Genomic DNA, 23,680 nt, shown 5'->3' on the forward strand with positions numbered 1-23,680 from the left:
CGAACCCGTGCGTGTGGATTTGCACTGATCTTTGATTCAAGGAGCATGCATGCATGCAGCTTAGGCTTATCGTTGCTGTGTTCATGCGATCGAACGCACCGTGCGCATTTCTCCGACCGATTCCCCCCGCCCGCCCCGTCCGTCGCCCGGTCCCACGGAGCTCCACGTGTTCCCTCCTCCGCTCGCCTCTCCCCTCCTTGGCCCAACGCAGCCGGCCGGCGGCAGGCAATACCCTTTCCCTTCCCTTCGAGCGAGGGATCGCGGATCCTCCCGCCGCGTCGCCGCCCGCCCGCCATGTCGCACCCCCTCCACCCCTCGTCGGCGCGGTCCGACATGGACGAGATCGAGACCCTGGCCCGCGCCTCGCCCTCCCAGCAGGTCGCCATCGTCCCCGCGGCGCGGCCCTCCTCCCCGCCCCGCGCCTCCATCCCCGTCTCCTCCTCCGCGCCACCCGCCGCCGCCGCCAAGCTCCCGTTCTCCGCCACGGTGCCGCCGTTCTCCGCCCCCGCCTCGGGCACCATTGCTGTCTCCGTCCCTATCTCCTCCGACGGGTTCGGCGGCCCCGAGCCCGCCAGCGCCAACACGCTCACCGAGCCCGTCTGGGACACCGTCAAGCGCGACCTCAACCGCGTCGTCAGCAACCTCAAGCTCGTCGTCTTCCCCAACCCGTTCCGCGAGGACTCGGGCAAGGCGCTGCGCGACTGGGACCTCTGGGGACCCTTCTTCTTCATCGTTTCTCTCGGACTCATCCTCTCCTGGTCGGCCACCACCGAGAAGGTACCAGCTGATCTGGACGTTCGTTACCTGCATTCCTTCTGTCATGTGAAATCGAATGAAATCAAAGAAGAATGTAGTTAGCTAGCAGGTTAATCATCTAAATGGGGTACTTGTATCTAAAAACAAAGAAAAAACGACCAAATGTGAAGTCTACAAGCACACACAACTATCAAACTTCACGTTCTTCGGAGTTGCTAGTAGCGAAATTTCCATCATGAGCACCGCAACAATCGCCAATGTTACGCTGCACCACTAGCTAGTGGTGAAAACTGCCCATTGTGATCATCACAAATTCACAATTGTCGCCAACGTTAGATCACTACTCCTACATCATAAGCATACCACGGTGGGTGCTCTGTCTCTGGCATGACTTCGTCTTCCTTTTAAATTTTAAGTGTAGGTTGGTTTGGTCAAACAGATACTTTTGCCACCACATGTCGGGCCTTGCTATTAGAGAGGATTGATATGGTGATCATGCCCTAATTTGACTAACTTCACTACGTATTCTATATTTATTTTCTGAGTGATTGCAATGTGAAATATTATATTGCTATTTCTTATCGAATAGCTTCCTAAATGACTGAATATAATGTGAAGTACTACCTCCATCCACAAATATATGACGTTTAGGATAAACAATGTAGTTCAAAAATGAAATAATTTGCTTGTCCTAAACGACATATATTTGAGGACGGGTGGAGTATTATTTTGCTATTTTTAGTGGACCCAAAGCCAAACTTTTTAACTTTCTAATATCCACATAGAATATTTGGTTGCTTAGGCTATGATGCGAATTTACAGTCTAATAAATAGGTGTTGAATGGACAAATTGTTTGTTTGTCACACAATCATACACCAGTACCTGCACATAGTCTGAAGAAAAATGCTGAATATCATAAATTCTGCATTCATATCCATCGGCTGCAGAAATAGAAACTTACTCCTTAACTCATAGAATGAAGTGTATGTGTGGCAACCAAATCACAGTGGAGGGGAAAATGCAGTTGCCAGACTGGTTCATTGTTGAGATGCTGCTGCTTGTTGAAGTGGCAACAAATAGTGGAATACTTCATTTAAAAAAAATAGCGGAACACTTCCACGGTTAGATACACCACCAGAAAAACAACAAAAGTATCTGGTCTGACCGATCTGATTGGTATCTTCATTGCATGGTCTTACATGAATGTTGGAATGGCCGAGAAGAAAACAATTGGTGAAGGAGAGCAGAAAGACTATTAACTGTATCATATCCATAACCTCAAAAAAAAAAAACTGTATCATATCCATTGATGTGTCTGAGAGGAGGGCTGTTAGTGGCCAGATTAAGTGGACAGGGAAAGGATCCTGAAAATATCTTCTGGAATTGTACAACAGTAATAGTTTGCTTCTCTTTTAGCTCTTTTCTTATAGCTGAGTTCCCGTCCTATATTTCAGTATTTCACCCTATCTCTAGGCCCTCCTTGTTGTATTAAAATGTGCCTCTTCAATCTTATCGCAAGATGGCCATAGTAATGGAGGCATTCCTTCACTGCCTGTCATCTACAGTTGTTTGTAGCCACCTCACCTATACCACTGAAAACTGGACTTGCAGTGATTTCAGCCACTTAGTTTTCTGGGTGGGCTCAAGATGTCAAAAAGCCATTCTCATGGCATGTCTATTGGACAGGGGTTGCGAAGTTGGGGATAATGCTATTAGAAAACAGCATGTCTTATGAAAGAGACAGTATGCTTTTGCCTTGCGAAAAGAGAATATTGACAAGAAGGTTCTAATAAAGTTGGTGCTGAACTCTTCAACATTTGAAGCTATGTGTTTATGCGGTCTTCAAATACTGAACATTAATAAGCATTTCCACCCTTTCAACATATGTTTATTAATGCTAAAATTCTAACCGTCTCCTATTTGGTGGCAATTTATAATGTTTCTCGTGCTGCAAAATTGAAAGGTGGAAATAAATATCCAGCAATAATAACCATTTTCTGCTATTTAATGATTTCCTTCCAATGTTTCCATGAGCAGAACACCCTCGAGTGTTTAAAAGTGATAAACGTTTTACTGTTAGATTATGTGTTGAGATTTGAGAATATACCGCTGCTGGCCCTTTCCTTCTGACGGGATGTGAATCCTATTTCTTTGTTGTATGTATAACTTGTTTCATATGTCATTTCTCAGACTCTCCTTTTATTAGAACTTTAACCTAATAGTATGACAGTAGTCTTTGTAGACTTAACAATTCAAACTACATTAGGTTGCAATATTGCTTCTCTCATACAATGTGCTGTGTAATGTATAACGTATCACGTGCTAATTTCAGTTACCTGGTTTTTGTTTTTGTAGTCTCAAGTGTTTGCAGTTGCCTTTGCTGTATTAGCTGCTGGTGCTATAGTCCTCACGCTCAATGTTCTACTGCTGGTATGCCCCTCCTCTCCTTACTTCTCTCTGCTTGCAGTGTACCACAATGCAAACACGTATAAAATTGGCGGATCCCTGACATGTAAATATTTGGTGATGACTGTAATGTTCTGCTACAGGGTGGGCACATCATCTTCTTCCAAAGCCTGAGCCTTCTTGGATACTGCCTGTTCCCTCTGGATGTCGGTGCTCTGATATGCATGCTGAAAGACAGTGTCATGCTAAAGATAGTTGTGGTGACGGTAACACTGGCATGGAGCTCCTGGGCAGCATATCCGTTCATGAGCGCTGCTGTAAACCCGCGGAGGAAGGCCCTGGCGCTGTATCCTGTGTTCCTCATGTATATCTCAGTTGGGTGCCTCATAATTGCGGTAGATTAAGGTGGGGAACTGGTGACGATTTGCTATGGTATCATCAGAGATACTGAGTTTTGTTTTCTAGGTGAATGATCTGAATGCATGCGCCTTCTTTTTTCTTGCATACAGATCTTAACTGACGTTTTCTTTCTTCCTTCTTGTTTTTGCTGGCTGCTTCAATGTGTTATCAAATTTTTGTAAGAGAAGGTTGCGGAGCTTAGGATGTAATAGGCAAAAGTTACAAGTGCTGTATAGCCATATAGGTATTCTGTTCTGCATCCATGCATGTCGATAATTTGGAGTGACTGCTGAAGCCTGGATGTACTTTGTTTATCAGATCTGTTTGGGTGTGCGGAACACTCGAGCAGCGCTCAGTTCTCGTTTCATGGAAGTTGACAATCACATTGATGCATTTCGGATCATTGCGTGTTGGGTCAGCATGGTAAACTCGATACGATTCTTGCTACTGCACAACTTTCCTGGTCATTGCCGACGACCTATCTATATTGGTCGAAGTAGTCTTATTACTACCAAGGTTCTTTCGATCATCATGACGTGACGCGGCTTGTTCCTTCGCCGCCGGTCCAGGTCAATGCATGCCACAACGACACGGCCCCGTCAAGACGAGAGCCAATGCGCGTGATGGTCTGAGGACCAGAGCATGCGTCGCCATCGTTCCGGGAGCGTCTGCGTTCGCTAGAGTCGCCGTGGAAAACGAATAGGATCCAAATAAAATAGGCTTGGCGACGCAGCCTGCAAAATTAAAATGCTGCCGAGCTCTCATGGCTGCCTCTCGGGCTCTCGGCATTGGTAGAATATACAAATTTTATTTCAAAAAACAAAACAAACAAATCCACAGAGAACCCGAACATTAAAAGGGATTCGATCGCATATATGAATCCGAACAGGCAGCAGTAGCTGTAATTTGTGGACGGGGTCCAAATCGATCTCGAAGATGTGTTCCAGCCGCGAAGGCTTCTAAATCTAGCCGGGCCAAACGCACGAGTCCAAGGCTCCAAGCAAGCAAAGCCTCTAAAACCGGGGAAGGCCGCGTCTGCTTCCTGCCACCTTCCGAGTCTTTCCTCGGCACCACCACCGGACCTCCTCCCTGCCCTTGCCCTGCCAGCACGCCGTCGCCCCCACCTATATTTAAGCACACGCACGCCGTCCACAGCCGGCGGCCTCGCGCTATTTTGCGCGATCGCTAGCTAGCCGCGTCGCGAGATCGACCGTCGACGACCTCCTCGATCGTCTTCCGGTGCGGCGTCTCGGCCGGCGGGTGGCTATGATCCATCAGGAGGCGGTGGTGGTGGAGGAGGAGGAGCCCGTGGCGGTCGGGTCGTCGTCGGTGGCGCCGGCGGGGACGGACCAGCTCGACCTGGAAGCCGCGGAGCAGCTCATCCAGCTCAGCGGCGGCGACGGCGGTGACGACGACGGCGGGTCCGAGAGCAGGAGCGCGGACAGCGTCAAGTGCTGCCGCGGGAAGAAGGACAAGGAGGCGGCGGTGGAGAGCCGCAGGAGGAGCGCCGACGCCGGAAGGTCCTCCGTTGCTTCGCCCGGGAAGGATGATGGCGACGGCGACGGCGGCGAGCCGGACGGCAAGGGCGCGGAGAGCTTCGCGTGCTCCACGGCGGCCCGCGTGGAGGAGAAGGATAAGAAGGGTGCGGTGGTGGAGAGTCCTCGGAGGAGCGCCGATCGGCCGTGCCCCGCGGGGAAGGATCGCGACGGCGGCATCGTGCACGGGGAGGAGAGGAAGAGGCCCAAGTTCCGGTCGCTGGCAGCTATATACAGGGAGACCGAGACGACGAGGCGGATGGCGCCGCCCGCGGGCGGCGGTGGAGAGGGCCACGCGTATCGGGATTCCTCGGAGGGCGAGAGGAGGAGGAAGAAGAAGAAAAGAGCGGCCGAGGTGATCCCCCAAGATTGGTTCATGGATATGCATGTAAACTAGTAGGCTCGATTTTCGTATTAAGATTTGCTCGATCATGCATAGAGCATAGAGTATAGATAGTTAATTAAGTCTGATGCAATGGAGTCGAAAGTTGCAAAGATGAATCGATCTTTAACTGCAGGATAGCTGTGTTTGATTGTTTTCCTTTGACTATCGGAAGAACTTTTAGCAGTAATGGCGTTCTTTTTCTTTCTTTCCTGCAAACCTTTGCATTAAACTGCGTTCAGAAATTGGCATGCCGCAATAGTGTTCGTGAAGAACACACATGCATGTACCTGATATGATTCAGACTCCAGAGTATCAATAATTTGTAATTTCACCATTATTTGCATTGGTTTCTTCGGGTGCTTGATATCATCCTATACTCGTGTGAAATCTTTAGTCCCAAGATTGTGGATAGCTTAAACCTGAAATTCATTCACAAACACAACTCCAGTAGATGGTTGGCTCTGAATCAGTTGAACGGTTATGTAAAGTAACTGCATCTCGCCAAGTCGGCACAGTTGGTTAAGATAGAACGGTGCTTCTCACATTCAACATTACCAAACCAAGCTCTTGGTATAGCAGAAGGCACTGCCGTACAAATACCAATCCAAGAAAGCAAGGTGGTTCCAATCCCATAGAAAGCAGTAGGCGCGCTCGCAGGCGTCAATCTAGTCCTACAAGTCGACAGAATCTGTTTGCGCTTTCGCGCTGCTGCCGTAGCGCTTGCAATTGCAAACGCCCGCAACCATGCCGTAGAAAGCAGTAGGCTGCTTGCATTGGCAGCTTGGGTGATGGAAGGAAAAAATAGAGAAAAGGGAATATAAGATCATGGAGAGTTCCATTTTTGCACATGGATTAGGTCGAGATCACTCCAAGAGTGCTCAATAATTTTACTCCCAATAAATTAGGATTGGGAGTTGCCCAAAATAAATTGTGGGCAGATAAAACATCCCTTCCTCCAACAGTTCCGAATTTCCATTTCCAAAAATTATGAAATATCCCACGCATCATCCTTTTTCTTATTTTTCAAATTAGCAGTGATCTTTTGCCTTAGACTTTTCCTGAACGATGCCACTCGCGGTTCTTTCGTCGCGGCGCCGCCAGGCCATCCACTCACATCCTCCTGTTTCTTTTCCTCGCAGCGGCGCCAGGCTGCTCCACCAAAGACATGCCCTCCACAGCACGCGCCAACGGCGAGGGTGGCCTGTGCACAGCTAAGCGATGATAAGGGGTAGCGAGGGCAAACTGAATTTATCTAAGTTCAAACCCCGTTAAACATTCTCAATCTCTTCTCACATGACTCAAAGATATCGCAAATCAGATGGATACAAATTAATCATGACACACGAGTATTCATCAAATGAAGTAATAAAAAAAATCTTGCTCTGGAACTTGAATTTAGATTAGCCCAACTCGATGGGACGACCTGGACTCATGGAGACGGCCGCATGGCTCCCTGTCAGGCCACGCACCGCCGCCGTCCTCGACGCTTGCGGAAAGCGGAGAGGCCGGCGGCAGGGTGATGCAGTGCAGGCACGTGGCGTCACCTCCTGCGGCAAAACGGATGAAGGGAGGAAAAATGGCGCCTACGGGAGGAACTCAACGCGGGAGGAGAAGAAAATCGGTGGGCTTCGCTATTATTTCGCCGATTGGGAGTGCGGGTTCGCTGCGGAAAAATGGCTCCATTTGCCGTCGGGATTGGGCGTGCGAATAAGTTGGGCATGGGTTAGGTAACTGTTGGAGCTGTGTTTTTCTATTTACTCCCAAAATTAAGTTTTGGGGTAGTATTTTGAGCACTTTTGGAGATGCTCTAACCATAGCTACCTTCTTTGCATGTGAAGATAGAAAGAGGGAAGGAGAGGAAGAGAAATATCATCGAGCCTACAAGGAATGAACGGGAAACAGAGAGAAAAAGGGAAGAGGAGATAACGAGGAATCTATTTCTTGTTTGAATTAGACTAAGAGTAACTCTAATAGTTCCTAAAAAATTCTTCCTCAAAATAAGATATTGGAGGTTATACTAAAAAAAATTCCCCTAAAAATATATCAGCCCACAACATATTGCTAAAAACTATCCCCTAATAATTCAAAACAGGCCACGTCATCATATTGGGTCCCATTAGGATCCGTTATTTTTTTCCACCACCGTGACCAAAACCCCCTCGTGTCGCCTGTGGGTCCCCCCTCAGTCACGCCGCTAGGCGCCAGCCCCTGCGCACTGCGCCATCCTCACACTGGCAGCCCCTGCGCAATGTTCTCCTCAGTCACGCCGCCAGGCGCTAGCCCCTCGCACTGCACCGTCCTCCAAATGCTGGCAAACTGGAAACGGGTCTGCGCACTGCGCCAGCCCCTGCGTCACGCCGCGCTAGCCCCTGCGTCACCATCAGTCACGCCGCGCCAGCCCTGCGCACTGCGCCGTCCAAGTAACGCCGGCAGCCCCTGCGTCTGGTGCCGGCAGTCCAAGATTCGCTATGAGATGCCCCCTTCCTCACATCTCTTCTTTCATCTGCCCATCCTTATCTCATTTGCTTTTTCTTTCTTCTTCCCTTTTCCTCCGGGCATGGGTGGCGGAGCCCCCAGGAGCGACACTGCAGCGTGGTCGCCCCAGGCAGCGTGGGAGCTAGAGCCTAGCGCGCCCCACATGGTCCGTCCGAGCGTCGCGAGCTCACGGCAGCCTGGAGCGTAGCAGCGCGGCGCGAGGGGAAGCGCCAGGAGGCGGCGCACCGAGGGCCCAGCGGAGCAGTAGGGATTGGAAGCACCAGCGAGCGGCAAGGGCTCCCGCGGCGGCAGCCATGCGCAAGGCTCCGCCCGGGGGCACGGAGGGGCCTCGACGGTGACGAGCGCGGCTGCGGCGGGGCCCAATGGTAGCGGCAGTGGTCATGACGAGGCTCCTCGTGAGTGCAGTGGCAGGGTCAGGGCGGCCTTCGCGCCGGCCATATCGACGCGGCGGCGCATGGGAAACGGCTGGTGCGCGGGAAATGAGCGTGTGAGGGGCGATTGGGGGAAGCACCGGCTCCCGCAAATATGCGGGAGAACGGATGTTGGATTCAGGTTCCCGTATTTTTTGGCAACTATGCAGGAGCTGTTGGAGCATGGAATTTTTATTTTTCTTCCTAAATTAGGTTTTCGAGTTATTTTACGGATGCTCTTGGAGTTGCTCTAAGGCAATAAGGAGAGGAGCGGCCATGGCTACCTTCTCGGTACGTGGGCACAAAGATTAGTGTGAGGAAGAAAGTAGTAAGATCCACATGAAAGTGAGAGAAAAGAGCAACGATCCAGAATCCAAGTTTCCAAATAACTAATGTCTTTTGGAACTATACAACTTTTATGATGCAACTTTTAATTAAGCAATTTTGGGAAACATGGATGGTGACTTATTTGGAAACCAGATTTCCTTTGTAGATCAGTTTTGCGAAAGGGTCTCGAGCCTAGTGTTTAGACCGGGAGTGAATTAAGTGGTTTGGAATAAAAAAATATATAAAAATAGGATGTGGTTTCCCTTACCGATTTTGATAAAAAAAGGATGGTGACTTATTTCAAAACTAGATTTTATCAATTAAAAATATTTTCCTAATGAAGATTTCATGTCGACCATAGAAAAGAGAAGAGAATGTTGAATATTTAGCGGACCTCTTATCTTCTAGGGGTTGAATAGCCACTCCTACATAAAATAATTTGTAGCAGATTAATAAAAACCGAAACCTTAGGTTCAGAAATCAGGATAGCAATCCTCCCATATTAAAAAATTGCTCAAGCCCGCAGACACCCTCTTTGGTAGGGCTTCTCAAACAGCTTCTCTACCGGCTTTTGGTAAAGCCCTACCAAAGGGCCAATTTCAAAACGGCTCCACCACCAAAACCGAGGAGAAATCATAAAACGGCTTACACTAAAGAGGAGGAGCCAAAAAAATTGACTTCATCTACTCCTTCTCCCTCTCCAAGTATTAATTGACCATAAAATTACCCATATTGCTATTAAGAAGCCGTTTTACCAAACGTTTTCCAAAATAGCTTCAGCTCCACTAGTGAAGCTACTCCACCAGAGGAGCCGGAGCCGGATCCGTTTTGGCAAGACCTAGAGCTCTACCAAATAGAGCCTATTAAGGGAATTGGATGGTTTTCATTTATTCTTTGAAAGCTCTACCAAACAGAGCCTATTAAGAGGAATTGGATGGTTTTCATTTATTCTTGAAAAAGGGAGAAAGACCGAAGTACCTCGCAAATCAAAACTGGATGTTATAAAAAAACATCAAGTTTACCTATTTCTCCATTGATTCATAAATGGTATATATTTATGAACAAAGTTCGTTTTGGGTGTGAGAAATTGAGGTAGCCGTTAAGCGAGTGAGCTTACTATTCGATATAGTGTGTTTTCATTAGTGTAAGAAATTGAAACTAGGGCTACCTACGTCCGAACACTTGCCATTGCTAAATTGGATAAAGTCAAGAGCTGATCTAGAATTTTCTTCTATTAGGGCAAGTACATTACTACACGTCAGCGATCTCATAGGTCGTCTGATGCAGTGCCACATAGGATTTTTGATGATGTGGAGGAGAGAGAGCGAGGAGAGAGAAAGAGGTCGTTGCTTCGCGAAACAACCACCTCATGAGCTAAATTGTAGGACTACGAGACAACTTAACAACCATTGTACGAGTTATTGTTGCCATGCAACTCATAATATTTTATTTTTCTTATGCACAAATTAAGGAATTATATACCACTACCAGACAACTTATAGGACAACCTATTGTACGGGTTGCCTGTTGAATCGTCTCAAGATTACGTATCAATGCATGAGACCGCCTATTAGACGACACCAATGTACTTGCCCTTAAAAGTTTAGAGAAAAAGTTAGTTTTGATTCATCGTAATTGGAGGAACTCAACAAGCCAATCTAAATCTTTCTCCAACTACTCCCTCTGTCCATTTATTGGACTCGTTTTAGGGTCGTGCGCAGTGACAAGAGGGGGCCGGTGGATCCTTGATTGCCATTAAATCACGGCTTTCCTTTAACTCCGCCGGCGACTATTGAATTACCGAGTAAATACTCTGCTAATCCCGCTCCAAACACCGTTACCTCGCGCGCATGGCTCCTTTCCTTTTCTTCTTTGCCCAGCAACGTGATTACCGCGCGATTTCCTTTCCTTTTCACCATGCCCGGCATCGCAATTCTCTTCCTTTCCTTTTCTTCTTTGCCGCGCGATGCCTTCAGTTTTAGTCGTTGCAACCAAAATTGAAAAGCAAATTTCTTTTGCCGCCAAGTGCCCATCAACACACATCCCACCTAGCGTTGCATGGTCTATATAAGACGCCCAATAGATGTAACTATCGGTATTCAGATCACTGAACCCTTCCATCTCTCTATCTCTCATTCATGTTGTAGCACACCAACAATGCCTGGGCTAAAGATCGACTTGAACCAAAATCCACCAGAATCAGCCTTTAGATAATCCTGTAGATTGGGATGACATAGGGGAGTGGGATGTCCCTGCCAATGAACTCAGTTACGACATGGTCTGGAATGATGAATATCAAGGGGATTAGTTAACCATGATCCACGATGTGCTGTGTCTTCCTTCTGTGCATGATCTGAATTTTTTTTTTGCCTTTGTTCCATGTCATAGATGACCAAGATAGAGATGGACGAACTGAAAGAGTGCTAGTACCTGCTGACGATGGCCAAGAAGCATATGGAGATCAAGATGATGCTGCAACAGATGGCGTGCAAGCAGAGGGTCTTTCAAATGGTGATTTTTAGTTTCATGTCTTAATCATTTTAGATCAACTACCTGTATTTTTTTTGGCATTTAGTTAAAAATTTTCAGTGATTTGTTGGTTGGATCAGGTTCAGTTTTCAGATACAGTCACTTGTCAGGTTCAGGTTCAGGTTCAGTTTCAGCTATCTCTACTAATCACAGTACATGCTTCTGGTTTACAGGTTCCAATAATAACAAACAAAGGTTCTACTCGGATAACTTAAAGATCGTCATATACCTAGAGCTATTGGCAAAAACTGATCCTCCTATTCTGCGCCGCGGGGTTTCAAAGGGAGTTGCACAAAAATTTGATGTGCCTCTAAGAGTTGTGCAGTCCATTTGGAAAAATGGACAAACTGGTGGAATAAATTGTATGAACAGATGGTCTAAGAATTGTGGTAGGAAAAGAATAGAAATAGACTTGGAATCCATAAAAGACGTTCCTCTTAGTTAGCGCACCACGTTTTAGGATCTTGCTAATGCATTGGGTGTCAAGAAGAGCACACTTCATAACCGTTTCAAGGAATGCTATTTTTGTCGGCACACTAATGACCTCAAGTTTTGCTTGATCGATGAAAACAAGAAGGCCCACGTCAAGTATTGCTTATCCATGCTGAATTATCTATCTTTGTCTTTTTAACCAATGTACAATGTCGTGCACATCAATGAAAAGTGGTTCTATAGGACTTGTAGGAACCAAAAATATTACCTTGCAAATGATGGAGAAAGACCACAATGAGCAGTTAAAAGCAAAATTTTTATTGAGAAGGTGATGTTCCTAGCCATGGTTATAAGGCCTAGATTTGATGACAATGGTCAATACATTTTTTATGGTAAACTAGGTATTTTTCCCTTTGTGAAAGTAGAGCCAACAAAGAGATGGAGCCCAAACCAGGACGCGGATACTAAAAATTGCAATTTTTTTTGGCATATCCTGCATGAATCATGAGTCTTATTAACAATGTTTACATCTGTAGGTACCCTTGTAACAAAAGCCATGATGTCGATAACAAAAGAAGTTAGCAGAGATTTCCTTGTGAACAAGGTTCTACCCGCAATCAAAGCAAAGTGGCCCGCAGAAGAGAAAGGATTGCCCAAATACATACATCAAGACAATGCTAAGACTCACATTGATGTGAATGACCTTACATTTGTTCAGGCCACCCAAGCAGATGGTTGGGACATTAGGCTCACATGCCAACCTCCTAATTCTCCGGACCTTAATGTATTGGACGGTTTTTTTGCAACAATTCAGGCGCTGTTTGAAAAGGGAACACCAAACAACATTAACGACATTGTGTCAAAGGTTGATAAGGTGTATCGGAACTATCCTGTGCAAAGGGCCAACCGTATTTTTCTAACCCAGCAGGGTTGCATGATGGAGATCATGAAGCACAATGAAGGCTAGCACTACAACATCCCTCACATGAAGAAGAAAACTCTAGAGTTGCAAGGATTTCTTCCAACTACTCTGAGTTGCCCTTTGCAACTTCACAATCAAGCCATGCAGTTCGTCGCTAGTTAGAATTAGAAGTTATGTATGATGCTTTTTTTGTCACTTCGGTTCAAGTAATGGAAACTGCAAGCAATATTATCCTTTGTTTTTCAAATGCAATTCATCTTGAATATGAAATTTTTCATCCATTAGCTAACAGAACTTATAGTACTGCTAAACTCAACACTAAAATTGCTCCAACTAATACTAGGACTAGTACAAGGAAGGAAAAATAATCTTGAACATGGACATCTTAGTTTCTTCAAGCTTCTCAGTGTCCAGACCTTTATATGAAATTTTTGGCAATCCATTAGAAACATTATAGTACCCACGACCAATCCAAAGTAGAGTTGCTGCAGCATCATTGACGTCCTCCTCATGACGTCCATACAAGAGAGGCAATAACACAGGGAATATCAAACTTAGGGGACATCAAACTAGAGGCTTCATGATTGACCTTGTTGGATTGAAACTTGTTAACATCTATTGAAGCCAGCTTCACTAGGGCATACACGGCGTCAGGTTCGTCGACTTCGGCAATGTCCATCTGGGAGTCCGGCACCTCAGTCTCACCTGCAAAAGTATCCATCACGAACTGCACCTCACACGTAATGGATCTCAGTCATCATCGTCCTGGTGATCCATCGCATGCAGGCATGCAGCAGCGTGGTAGCGTGGAGCCACTCGGCGTCGCAGCGGCGTGGACTCGGCGGCGCGGAGGCGTGGTGTGCTGGACACTTTCATGAAGGCTAATGGGAGGGAATGGAGGCGGTATTTGAAGCAACAGGAGGACGGCGCTACATCAATTGTTGCGTTTTGTACGAGGAGCCGCGAGCGCCTAGGGACGAGGTCCGAGCTTAAACGAGGTCGACTCTTGGAAAACTTTTTTTTTCTCAGATGACTCAGATAAATGGAAGGAGGGAGTAGAAAAGAGAAAAAGATTAACCCTCTGTTGCTATCTGTTTATAAAGTAATTAAGAGCAAAATAAAAAAATGAAAATAAGACAAGAGAAAAGATCAGAATGTTTAGTTTTTTTTAAATTCAAAAGGTGAATAAGGAATTTCATTATCCAATTATTTAGAAGGAAAAAATACCAGCATTGGTAGGAAGAGGAAGGATTGAGTTTAATGATTTAATGGATGAATTTTTACTAAAAGTTATTTAGATTGGTTACTAATAGACTAATCCATCAAATAGTTTGGTTTAGTTTGGATTCCTCCCAAGAGGAAGGTTTGGAGCGGGTTGGATTAGTTCGATTATCAAAAACAATCCAAAGGTCCGACTCACTACGGGGTTCACATGTAAATCCAGCAATATTTTTTTTTGCACAAGTAGCAGAGTGTCAAACTGAATTATCTCCAACAAATTCCAATCAATTTTGCTAAATTTTTCAGTTTCAGGGTCCGGCTCTTGACGTGTGACCCACATATAAGCCCAACCACACAGAGGCGGGCGCAGGATCTGGACTATGGGTATTCAAAATTGGAGATGGCAAAAAAAAAATTTGATAGAATAAATTATAGTTTCATAACACAGAATTAAGTGGTAGCATCATTGATTAATAAAATTGATCACAAATTAAAATTATCCAGCTACTAATGATCAACATATCAAAGTGGCAACATGTGAAATAAATAGAGGCTAAAACAATAAAATGGTAACATACAACTTACAAGCTATAGGACAACTTTCCGTTCTGCCATGCTTTGAAAATGAGCGATGATGTCCTTATCCTTAGCTTGCATGAAGAATTCCCTTTCAATCAATGTGACCAAGCAACCATTCAAATATTTCTGCCCCATCTTACTTCTTCTCTTGTTCTTTATCAAATTCATTATAGAAAAGACCCTCTCAACACCAGCCGTTGCAACAGGGAGAACTAGCACCAATTTGAGAAGTTTATAAACAATTTCATACCGAGAAACCTTTCCTTGTTTAACTAGCATCATAGACAACTCTGCTAGACTTCTCAAATTTTTGAAGTTTTCATCATTTTTGACATCATTGATATAGTGGTGCAACTGAAAATGAAGCTGGTGTATTTCTTGAAATTCAAAGTCATGTGGATAGAACCCAGCAAGCTTAACCAAGTTCTCAACATTAAAAGCAGAAAAGGAATTGGCTGGACTGAATGATGCCATGCATCTAAGTAGCTCTGTGTTTACCTCATCAAACCTATTATTGAGCTCTTGAACTTGTCTATCAATGACACCCAAAAACATATCAGTATGAAACCGGTGATAATTAATAGCACCTCTGTAGAACTGCCTTGATCTTTGCATAGGAATATACTTTCCATTCATGTCAACAACTTTAACATTGTGCTTCTCACAAAAAGAAGTGACCTTGGTAAGGAATTCTTGCTATCCAGAATCTTGTCTCAAAACATCCAGTTCTACCTTTGTGAACTCCAGAAGATCCATTGCATTTACGATATCTTGCTCCCTCTTTTGCAAAGCATTGCACAAGTCATTTGTGTATCCAAATATTTCATTCATCAAGTGTAGCAGAAAAACAAACTCAAAGGACTTAAATACTATGAGCATAGTTTGAGCTCCATTAGCCTCATCCCCTTTACTTTCATTCCCAATCCTAAAAAGAACTTTCTTGATTGAAGGATACAAGAACATAACATGCATTACAGTTCTGTAGTGAGATCCCCATCGTGTATCACCTGGCCTTGCTAAGCCCATCTCTTGATTCAATCCTTGCCCGGTTTCAATTTCATCCAATTTCAATGCTTCAATCATGTATTCAGCTTGAGCAATGCGAAGCATGCGGATCTTTTTACAAGACATCCCTAGAACATTCAACAAATAAGCAAGTTGCCCAAAGAACCAATCACAATCAGTATTCTCCTTAGCAACTGCTACAAGTGTTAGTTGAAGTTGATGGGCGAAGCAATGAACATAATAAGCAGAAGGGGACTCATCCATAATTAGTTTCTTCAAACCATTAACATGACCCTTCATATTACTAGCTCCATCATACCCTTGACCACGTACCTTGGATAGGGGCAATTGATATTTGATAAGTAAGGATTGAATTGCTTCTTTAAGGGTCAATGATGTAGTATCTTCAACTTGGACAAGACCTAGAAACCGCTCAACTGGTTCTCCTTTTTTATTGACAAAACGCAAACAAAGAGCCAATTGTTCCAGTAGGTATGCATCACTTGACTCATCAGCAAGAATTGCAAAACACTCATCACCAAGTTCATCAATGATAAATTTAGTTGTTTCATGAGCACAAGCATCAATGAGTTGTTTCTGGATCTTGTGATCTATCATCTGACAATTTTGTGGTGCATTCTCTAGTACCACTAGATTAACCTCTTCAAAGTTTCCTGCTAGCCATGCTAAAAGTTCCCGAAAATTCCCCTTGTTGAGTGAATTCTTTGTTTCATCATGACCTCTAAAAGCCAACCCTTGACGCAACAGAAATCTTATGCACTTAAGTGACCATGTCAAGCGAGCTAGATACTTAGCCTTGAACTGTGCAGTGTTTGATGCAACAGATTCAAGGATTGATGCCTTAGGTCTTGTGAACAATCTATATTTCTCTTCAGCTTCACTATGAGCACTATCAATAGCACCAACATGCCTATGAATTCTCTTTTTCATATTCCAATTTCTAAACCCTTCAACAACAAAAGCATCTCCACCAGGAAATTTGCAGTTATCTTTGAACAAATAGCAAACAAAGCAAAATGCAGCATCTTTATCCACACTGTACTCAATCCACTTAAATTCAGCAAACCACTTATGTTGGAAGCGACGCATACCTCCACAATCATGTTGCGGAAAAGCATCCCTCTTCATCTTTGGTTGACATGGCCCTAATGCAATGTATGCCCTTCTAACTGAATCTTGGTCATTGACATCATAGCTTGAGATTGGAGCCATCAATCCAGGATCATGCTCAATGCCATAATCATTCTTGTCTTCATCACTAGAATCATTTTCTTCCACAGGTATGGATTCACCATCTTCTGTTGTACCGTTCTCTGGAGGCTGGTTGGATCTCATTGGTTCATGTGGTACCGTGCTTGTTTCACTACCACTCTGCCCTTGGAATAACACTAGTTGCATTTGGCTTTCATTGCAAGATTGATTAACATTCTCCGGTTCGGGTTGTCTCTTCTTTGCAGCAGCCCTTGCCATGAAAATCCTCAAATCAGTAGCGGCACTACCCTTCCTCTTCATGGTTCAAACCTAAAAGTTACACAATTTCACATTGAACTAAATTCATGAGCATCCACATTTTGCAAGTTGATGTGCTATCCTAATTTGACAAACAATTGAAAATGCTCACCTCAATTTCACAAACAATCAGGAATAGCAGTTCACAAAATCCTCAAATCAGTAGACAGTAGGAGCTCGACTCGACCGATTGGACAAAATCCTCAAATCCCCAGCCGCGGGCCGCCCACTGTAGTGCGCTGCACCTGCGCGCCCGCCGCCGGCCGGCCGCCGGCCCGTGCCCGTCGGCCGCCTCTCGGGCGCTCGGCTCGACGGCTCCAGGCCGTGTGCGCACTGCGCAGGCCGCCGGCCGCCCTCGGCCGCTCGCGCTCGGCGGCTCAGCCTTCCTAGCCCAGTAGCCCAGCCTGGCCGCAGACTTCCGCCGCCCGTCCGCCGAGCGCCGCCACTGCGAGTGCCGGTCCGGCGCCGCTGCCGGACGCCGCCGCCGCCGCTCGGCTCCAGGCGCAGGCGGCCAGGCGCCAACCGTGCGCGCGGCCGCGCGGCGCGTGCAGGCCGCCCCCCGCCCGCCGCCTCCTAGCCCGCCAGCCGCGGCCTCCCGCCGGTCCGCCGCCGCCGCGGGACGCTGCTGCCGCCGGACCTGCGCCCTAGGGTTCGCGCCGCGCGCAGACCTGGACGGCTGGACCGTGGTGCATCCGTGGCTCCGTGCGTGTGGATGTGCTCACGTGTGGGCCGTGGGGTGGGCCGGTGGGGGACTGGGGGCAGTCGAGTGAGCAATGAGCATGTGCAGGCCGGATGGGCCGGATGGCCGGATGGGCCAGTTGGGCCAGTCGAGGGATAAGTGGGCATGCGCAGGGCGGATCCGGATGGTTTGTGTATTTTTATTTTTTTCATACATATACCTAAAATACACTATATATATGAAATTTTTTTGCAAAAATAATGGGTATTCAATTGAATACCATTGAATCTATGTGGGCCCGCCCCTGCAACCACACTATTTTGCACAAAGTGGCAAACTGTCAAACTGAGCCATTCTCAACAAATTTCGATCAATTTTGCTAAAATTTGAAGGTGCGAACGCGATATTTTAATTCTAGTCTGGTTGGGGCCTACATGTATGTCCAGCCATACTATTTTACACAAATTAGCGGGTAGCCAAACTGAGTCATCTTCAATAAATTTCGCTAAAATTTTAAGGTGTGAATGCGATGTTTTAGTTTTAGAGTTCGGCTCTTGACGCGGGACCCACATGTATGTTTGGCTGTACTATTTTGCACTGTAGTAGGTAGTCAAACTGAGTCATCTCCAATAAATTTTGATCAATTTCGCTAAAATTTTAAGATGTGAACCCGACATTTTAATTCTAGGGTCCGCCTCTTGAAGTAGGGTAACTTTTATTTCAAATATCTGCACAGTTTTTATACAAGTCTAGGGTCTTATGGGTTCTATCAACTAGTTTTCAGTTTAGAGTATGGAACGAGTCATTGAATTGATTGGTACGGTTAGAGTTGGATTACAACCCAATTAGCAGGCCTGGCCGGTGAAGAAAACCTAAGCAATACGCTGCCATCGAGACGGCTTGAGCGCATCGCTGCCTGCTGCCTGGACCCTGGAGGCCCTGGACGTGCACCCCTCATCTATTTCTTTCTCCCGTCGACCGCTTTGTGCCCCTCTCCCTCTCCCCCCTCCCTCGTGGCCTTCCTTTCCTGGCGGCGACGACTGGGCGAGCGGCGGCGCCCTTCCCTCGACTGTACCGGGCCCTTCGCCGGCGACGATCACCCACCAGGTATGTCGCCCCCCCCTCCCCCCTTCCCTTCTTGCTGTGCGCAGCGGAGCACCCCAAACCCTAATGTAAGCTATGTGTATTTGGATCTGACGCTGTTACGATTATATACATGTATTATACCTTCTAACTTCGATTTTTTTGGCAAAAATTATCGGGTCTGCATGTGTACACCCATGTTCTATACTGGGTCGCCCCCCTGGTGTTGATTAGTAACTGCTGCATGTGTTACAGTGCGGGAGGATGGCTGAGCCGTCCAAGGTAATCCACATCCGCAACGTCGGGCACGAGATTGCCGAGGTGAGAATGGGAGCAGAAAAGGGGAATCTTTTGAATCTTTTCCGATTTTTGTGTTTTTCTGGGTTTAGGGTTTAGGTCGGGTTCGTCTTTTGTGGCTAAAGATTTGATTTTTATTTTCTATCTACTGACCGTGCTGTTGTGTTTGCAGTCTGATTTACTCCAGCTGCTGCAGCCGTTTGGGCTGGTATCCAAGATCGTCATGCTGCGTGCCAAGAACCAAGTGAGCTCTTTCTTCTTTCATGCTCTTGAGATATAGAGTAGGTTGACTTGTTATTGCTGACTTCTGGTTGTTTCATGGCGAAGGCTCTTCTGCAGATGGAAGACATACATGCCTCCGTGACAGCTCTGCAATATTACAGTTCTGTTCAACCTAGTGTAAGGTAATATAGCTTTTGCCTATTTGCTCTAATGGTTTATGGATGCTAAAGGCTCCAGAAAGAGATATTTCATACATGTTTTGCAATGTAATCTGCTTAGTAAATGACTATACTGGATAGATAATGTGTGCAAATTTATGAATTCTGGGTATATATATTTTTGGCTTCCTATTGTGATTACATTCTTGTTTAGCTTAAGAGCAACCTTTTTTTTTTCAATTGAGTTTCACGTTCCATTAGGTATGTGATATATCATTTTTGTGCATCATGTTTGCGGTTTTAGGGGAAGGAATGTATACATGCAATTCTCATCCCACCAAGAACTTACCACAGACCAGAGTTCTCATGGAAGGAATTCTGATCAGGTACGCCACACAATTCTGTACTGAAGAATTAATTTATTAGATATCCCAAAATTATAATGCTATAGACTCTGAATGTAACTAATGCCTGTTAGTGAGTCACATGTTGTTTTATTTTCTTATTGATCTTTTTTGGCACTTAGTTGTATGATATTCAGTTATTGCATCCAACATGTAAGCTTGGAAGCAATAGGCCATTGACTTAACAGGAGAAGAATAAGATTTATTAAGATCATGATTCACATACTTTCAAATTATGTGTTGGTTGCCCCTTTTGCTAGTATGTTTCTGTAAAACATCAATTTGTACTTCCATAGACTTCGTGTAGTGACTTAACAGGAAAAAGAGACAGATTTATTATGCCTACGTTGTAGGACAGCTATTTGTGTGAGGGCATACTTTTAAGTTATATAACAGTTGCCCCTTTTGCAACATCAATTTATACTTCCATAGACATGTAGTGACTTAACAGGAAAAGAGTTGGATTTATTATGCCCAGTTGTAGGACAGCTATTTGTATGAGAGCATACTTTCAAGTTATGTAACAGTTGCCCTTTTGCTAGTATGTTTCTTTAAAACACCAATTTGTACTTCTGTAGACTCCATGTTGGTTTAGTTGCCTGCATGTCGATAGGAATAGGCTTTGTAATTTTTCCTAGTTTTAGCAATCTTTACAAGTTGTGTAAGATGGTAAAAGGTTCTTAAAAGTTGGACATTCAATTGCAAGAGTGGTAAAACTAGTTCTTTATAAAAATCATTGGCATATATGCAACTAAATGTTACAAAATTGTATATGTTTAGCTGTATTTTATACCTTTCTACCTCCTCTTTTAGATAGTTGAGTTAGATTGGCATGTCATGTCTGGTCTCTTATTTTCCAACTCTATACACATTCCTCCCTATTTATTCTTTTCTTTCTATCTCCTCTTTTCCGTCTCGGTGCTTGTTGCTGCTTGGCCTCAGGAGTCTGAACCCAACCGAATCCTCTTAGTTACTATCCACCACATGATCTATCCTATAACGGTGGAGGTTCTACATCAAGTATTCAAAGCTTATGGATTTGTGGAGAAGATAGTCACATTTCAAAAGTCAGCTGGTCAGATTTTCCTGCTCTCTCTCTCTTTCACCACGCACACGTTCACCTGATATACATTTTCTGATTCACTTATAGATTGCATGTGAATGGTAAGATTGCTTTACCAATTCATATGAGCTTTATATGTATTAATGTGAGTCCTCTGAGTTGCATCAAGTAAAGTGTAAACAACAGCTTTAAGAACTAACAACATTATGTGTGGTCATAGCAATTGATTACAAGTTCTAGATGTGCCTGCAAATGACTGGTGCAGCTTGGTACATCTAAACCTGTTGTCCTGCTTGCTAAAGACATGATTTTCACAGACTTAACCCGTCTGCCCCTGGGGTTGATTAAGTATTTAAGTTCTAATATTTTCCTCATTGTGTCACACATTCATTTCCTGCCAGATATAAGCAAATTTGTCATCTTTAAGGTTCTTCATACTTTTCTTACTTGATGCAGGTTTTCAAGCTCTTATCCAGTATCACTCGCGCCAAGAAGCTGTCGAAGCATTTGGTTCTTTGCATGTAATGTTATATGATACTAATGTCCTTGAATTGTGCATCTATATTTGATATTACTCTGTTCTTAACAAACACAATATCCCAGGGAAGAAACATATATGATGGTTGCTGCCAGCTAGACATTCAATATTCAAAGTATGAGCATCCTATCATATTTGAAATTTGTCTTCCTCACTTTCTATAGCTTAATTTCTTCTTGTTTTCCATTCTCGAATATCCAGCCTCAGCGAACTGCAAGTCCACTACAACAATGACCGGTCTAGGTAATGTTGACTTTTTATCCCTGCAAGCGACGTTGCAATGTGTGTTAATTCCAGTTACCTTCAGATAATTGTGCCATCATAGATCTTACAAAGTTAAAATGTAACTTCAGATGGCAGCTCTGAGTCTTTCTTCTATGATGAAATTAATTTTCTTCAAGACATAAAAACTGCCTGCTTCTAATTCCTTTTTTTCTTCAGGGATTTTACAAATCCATCATTGCCTACAGAACAACGTCCTAGGACCTCTCAGGTTGGTGGCGATACTTCCTTGTGTTCTCTTTTTACCTGGACCATTTGATGCTGTAAAGCTAAAGTGTGTGTGTGTGTGTGTGTTTTTGGAGCAGCAAGGTTATCCTGATCCAGCTGGTCTCTATGCCTTCCAACAACCTGGAGGTAGCGCACTGAAAAGTTTGTTTACTTTTGAATTAACTGTACATGCCTGATGTTTGCGAAAATATCTTACCTTTTTTTTTTTTTGGGTTTGCAGCTTCATACGCACAGGTTGGCGTCTGAATGGATTCTTCCATGCCGTATATTTAGCAGAGAATTGATTTAACTGAATATGCATTTGTTCTGATTTATGTTATGTCTTGTCTAATGCCCATGAATACTCATACAACGCGTTTGCATTTGGTGCATACCAGATGGGAAGGGCTGCAATGATTGCAGCTGCATTTGGTGGAACTTTACCTCATGGAGTGACTGGTACCAATGAACGGTGCACGCTCATAGTTAGTAATTTGAACACTGATGTAAGTCTTGAGCTGTTTTGATTTTTTTCGAGTTTTCTCCTATCTGCTATCATCAAATATAAGCTAGTGCAAGTCCTTTTTGTTACTTTGTGTTAGTTTAAGTACTCTTTCAAATAGCTTATATTGGTGGTCGGTGAGTTCATGTACTTTAAAGCTTATTTTATGAAATAGGCAGAAGTTTTAAGTACTACCGCGAAGTTTAGACCTTCAAACTACTATCTTTAATCATTCCCTACTCTGTGCAGAAAATTGATGAGGATAAGCTTTTCAATCTGTTTTCTTTGTATGGAAACATAGTACGAATCAAAATATTGCGTAATAAACCAGATCATGCCCTAGTTGAGATGGCTGATGGTTTGCAGGCTGAGCTAGCTGTGCACTATCTGAAGGTTCAATCTCACCGGCATTTCTCTTCTCAGTTGCATTCCTATTCTGTTCACATCTGTGACACCCATTTGGGATGCCTATGTTTTGCAGGGTGCAATTCTTTTTGGGAAGAAACTCGAAGTTAACTACTCAAAGTACCCCAACATCACTCCTGCCCCTGACGCTCATGACTACTTAAATTCAAGCCTTAACCGGTTCAACAGCAATGTGGTAAAGAACTACCGACATTGCTGTGCTCCAACAAAGATGATCCACATTTCTGCCCTCCCACAAGAGATCACTGAGGAAGCAATCCTGAACCACGTGTCTGAGCATGGTTCTGTCATCAACACAAAGCTGTTCGAGGTGAACGGCAAGAGGCAGGCTCTTGTCATGTTTGAGACGGAAGAGGAGGCGACCGAGGCCCTCGTGTCGAAACACGCCAGCACACTGGAGGGGAACACGATCCGGATCTCGTTCTCCCAGATGCAGAGTATATAAGCCGCTCTTCCAGGGAAAGGTCTTAAGCCGCTCTCTTGGCCCTTGCGAGCTTTTATTTAGGAAGCATTTGAAACTAAATGTGAATCCTATGTGCTGTTCTCCCAGACTGATGCTGTCTGAGTTGTACCAACATTTCTAGTGACACTGGCCTTTGCACCAAGGGGTTTCTCTTCTGTTTCTTTCCTGTTCTGTCGTTTAGGTTATCAAAGGATTTTACCCCCTTCATGTCGTGCTATTCTGAGTTGAAAGGCCTGTTTATTGTGTGCGGATCATCTCTTATCGCCTTGAGGCCCCACGAAATAGATGTTCTGTGTTGGTTTTCGATCTGTGTTGGGTCTAGGAAGCATGTGCCTGTGATGTTTTTTTTTACATAACCTTGAAACGTGAATGTTCTGTGTTGCTGACTGAACATAGGAAATACTCCCTCCGTTTCAATTATAG

General features: G+C 44.7%; 3 protein-coding genes across 3 annotated transcripts; 2 read left to right on the plus strand and 1 right to left on the minus strand.

The window, feature by feature from the left end:
* The first annotated feature begins 294 nt into the window (after positions 1–294).
* Positions 295–3,579, plus strand: LOC101758630 (protein YIPF6 homolog). The gene is made up of 3 exons (XM_004961897.1): positions 295–777; positions 3,113–3,187; positions 3,307–3,579. The coding sequence occupies exons 1-3, from the start codon at positions 295–297 to the stop codon at positions 3,565–3,567; spliced, it is 819 nt and encodes a 272-aa protein (XP_004961954.1). The 3' UTR covers positions 3,568–3,579.
* A 9,364-nt stretch (positions 3,580–12,943) lies between these two features.
* On the minus strand, positions 12,944–16,759 carry LOC101786961 (zinc finger MYM-type protein 1-like). Its single transcript, XM_012844506.1, has 5 exons — positions 16,516–16,759; positions 15,685–16,413; positions 15,406–15,531; positions 13,188–13,303; positions 12,944–13,102 (listed from the first exon to the last, which is right to left on the minus strand). Exons 1-5 carry the CDS (start codon positions 16,757–16,759, stop codon positions 12,944–12,946), a joined length of 1,374 nt encoding a protein of 457 aa, XP_012699960.1.
* A 1,799-nt stretch (positions 16,760–18,558) lies between these two features.
* Positions 18,559–23,565, plus strand: LOC101759441 (polypyrimidine tract-binding protein homolog 3). The gene is made up of 15 exons (XM_004961899.4): positions 18,559–18,719; positions 18,951–19,016; positions 19,165–19,236; positions 19,320–19,396; positions 19,677–19,758; positions 20,719–20,851; positions 21,296–21,360; positions 21,443–21,492; positions 21,579–21,620; positions 21,819–21,870; positions 21,965–22,013; positions 22,108–22,121; positions 22,265–22,372; positions 22,618–22,761; positions 22,850–23,565. The coding sequence occupies exons 2-15, from the start codon at positions 18,960–18,962 to the stop codon at positions 23,237–23,239; spliced, it is 1,335 nt and encodes a 444-aa protein (XP_004961956.1). The 5' UTR covers positions 18,559–18,719; positions 18,951–18,959; the 3' UTR covers positions 23,240–23,565.
* Positions 23,566–23,680: the final 115 nt, after the last annotated feature.

This window comes from Setaria italica, chromosome III (assembly GCF_000263155.2).
Source record: "Setaria italica strain Yugu1 chromosome III, Setaria_italica_v2.0, whole genome shotgun sequence".
In the NCBI taxonomy this organism is placed as follows: Eukaryota; Viridiplantae; Streptophyta; class Magnoliopsida; order Poales; family Poaceae; genus Setaria; species Setaria italica.

Bases quoted from the DNA above. Each gene is read 5' to 3' on its own strand.
- LOC101758630 (XM_004961897.1), top strand. From the start codon at position 295: ATGTCGCACCCCCTCCACCCCTCGTCGGCGCGGTCCGACATGGACGAG. The intron at 778-3,112 runs GTACCAGCTGAT...TTGTTTTTGTAG, and splicing joins GGTCGGCCACCACCGAGAAG to TCTCAAGTGTTTGCAGTTGC. The intron at 3,188-3,306 runs GTATGCCCCTCC...GTTCTGCTACAG, and splicing joins CGCTCAATGTTCTACTGCTG to GGTGGGCACATCATCTTCTT.
- LOC101786961 (XM_012844506.1), bottom strand. From the start codon at position 16,759: ATGAGATCCAACCAGCCTCCAGAGAACGGTACAACAGAAGATGGTGAA. The intron at 15,532-15,684 runs GTTTGAAGAAAC...TGAATGTTCTAG, and splicing joins TATGAAGGGTCATGTTAATG to GGATGTCTTGTAAAAAGATC. The intron at 13,103-13,187 runs GTCAATCATGAA...CGTCATGAGGAG, and splicing joins ACAAGTTTCAATCCAACAAG to GACGTCAATGATGCTGCAGC.
- LOC101759441 (XM_004961899.4), top strand. From the start codon at position 18,960: ATGGCTGAGCCGTCCAAGGTAATCCACATCCGCAACGTCGGGCACGAG. The intron at 19,017-19,164 runs GTGAGAATGGGA...TTGTGTTTGCAG, and splicing joins TCGGGCACGAGATTGCCGAG to TCTGATTTACTCCAGCTGCT. The intron at 21,361-21,442 runs GTAATGTTATAT...ACAATATCCCAG, and splicing joins AAGCATTTGGTTCTTTGCAT to GGAAGAAACATATATGATGG.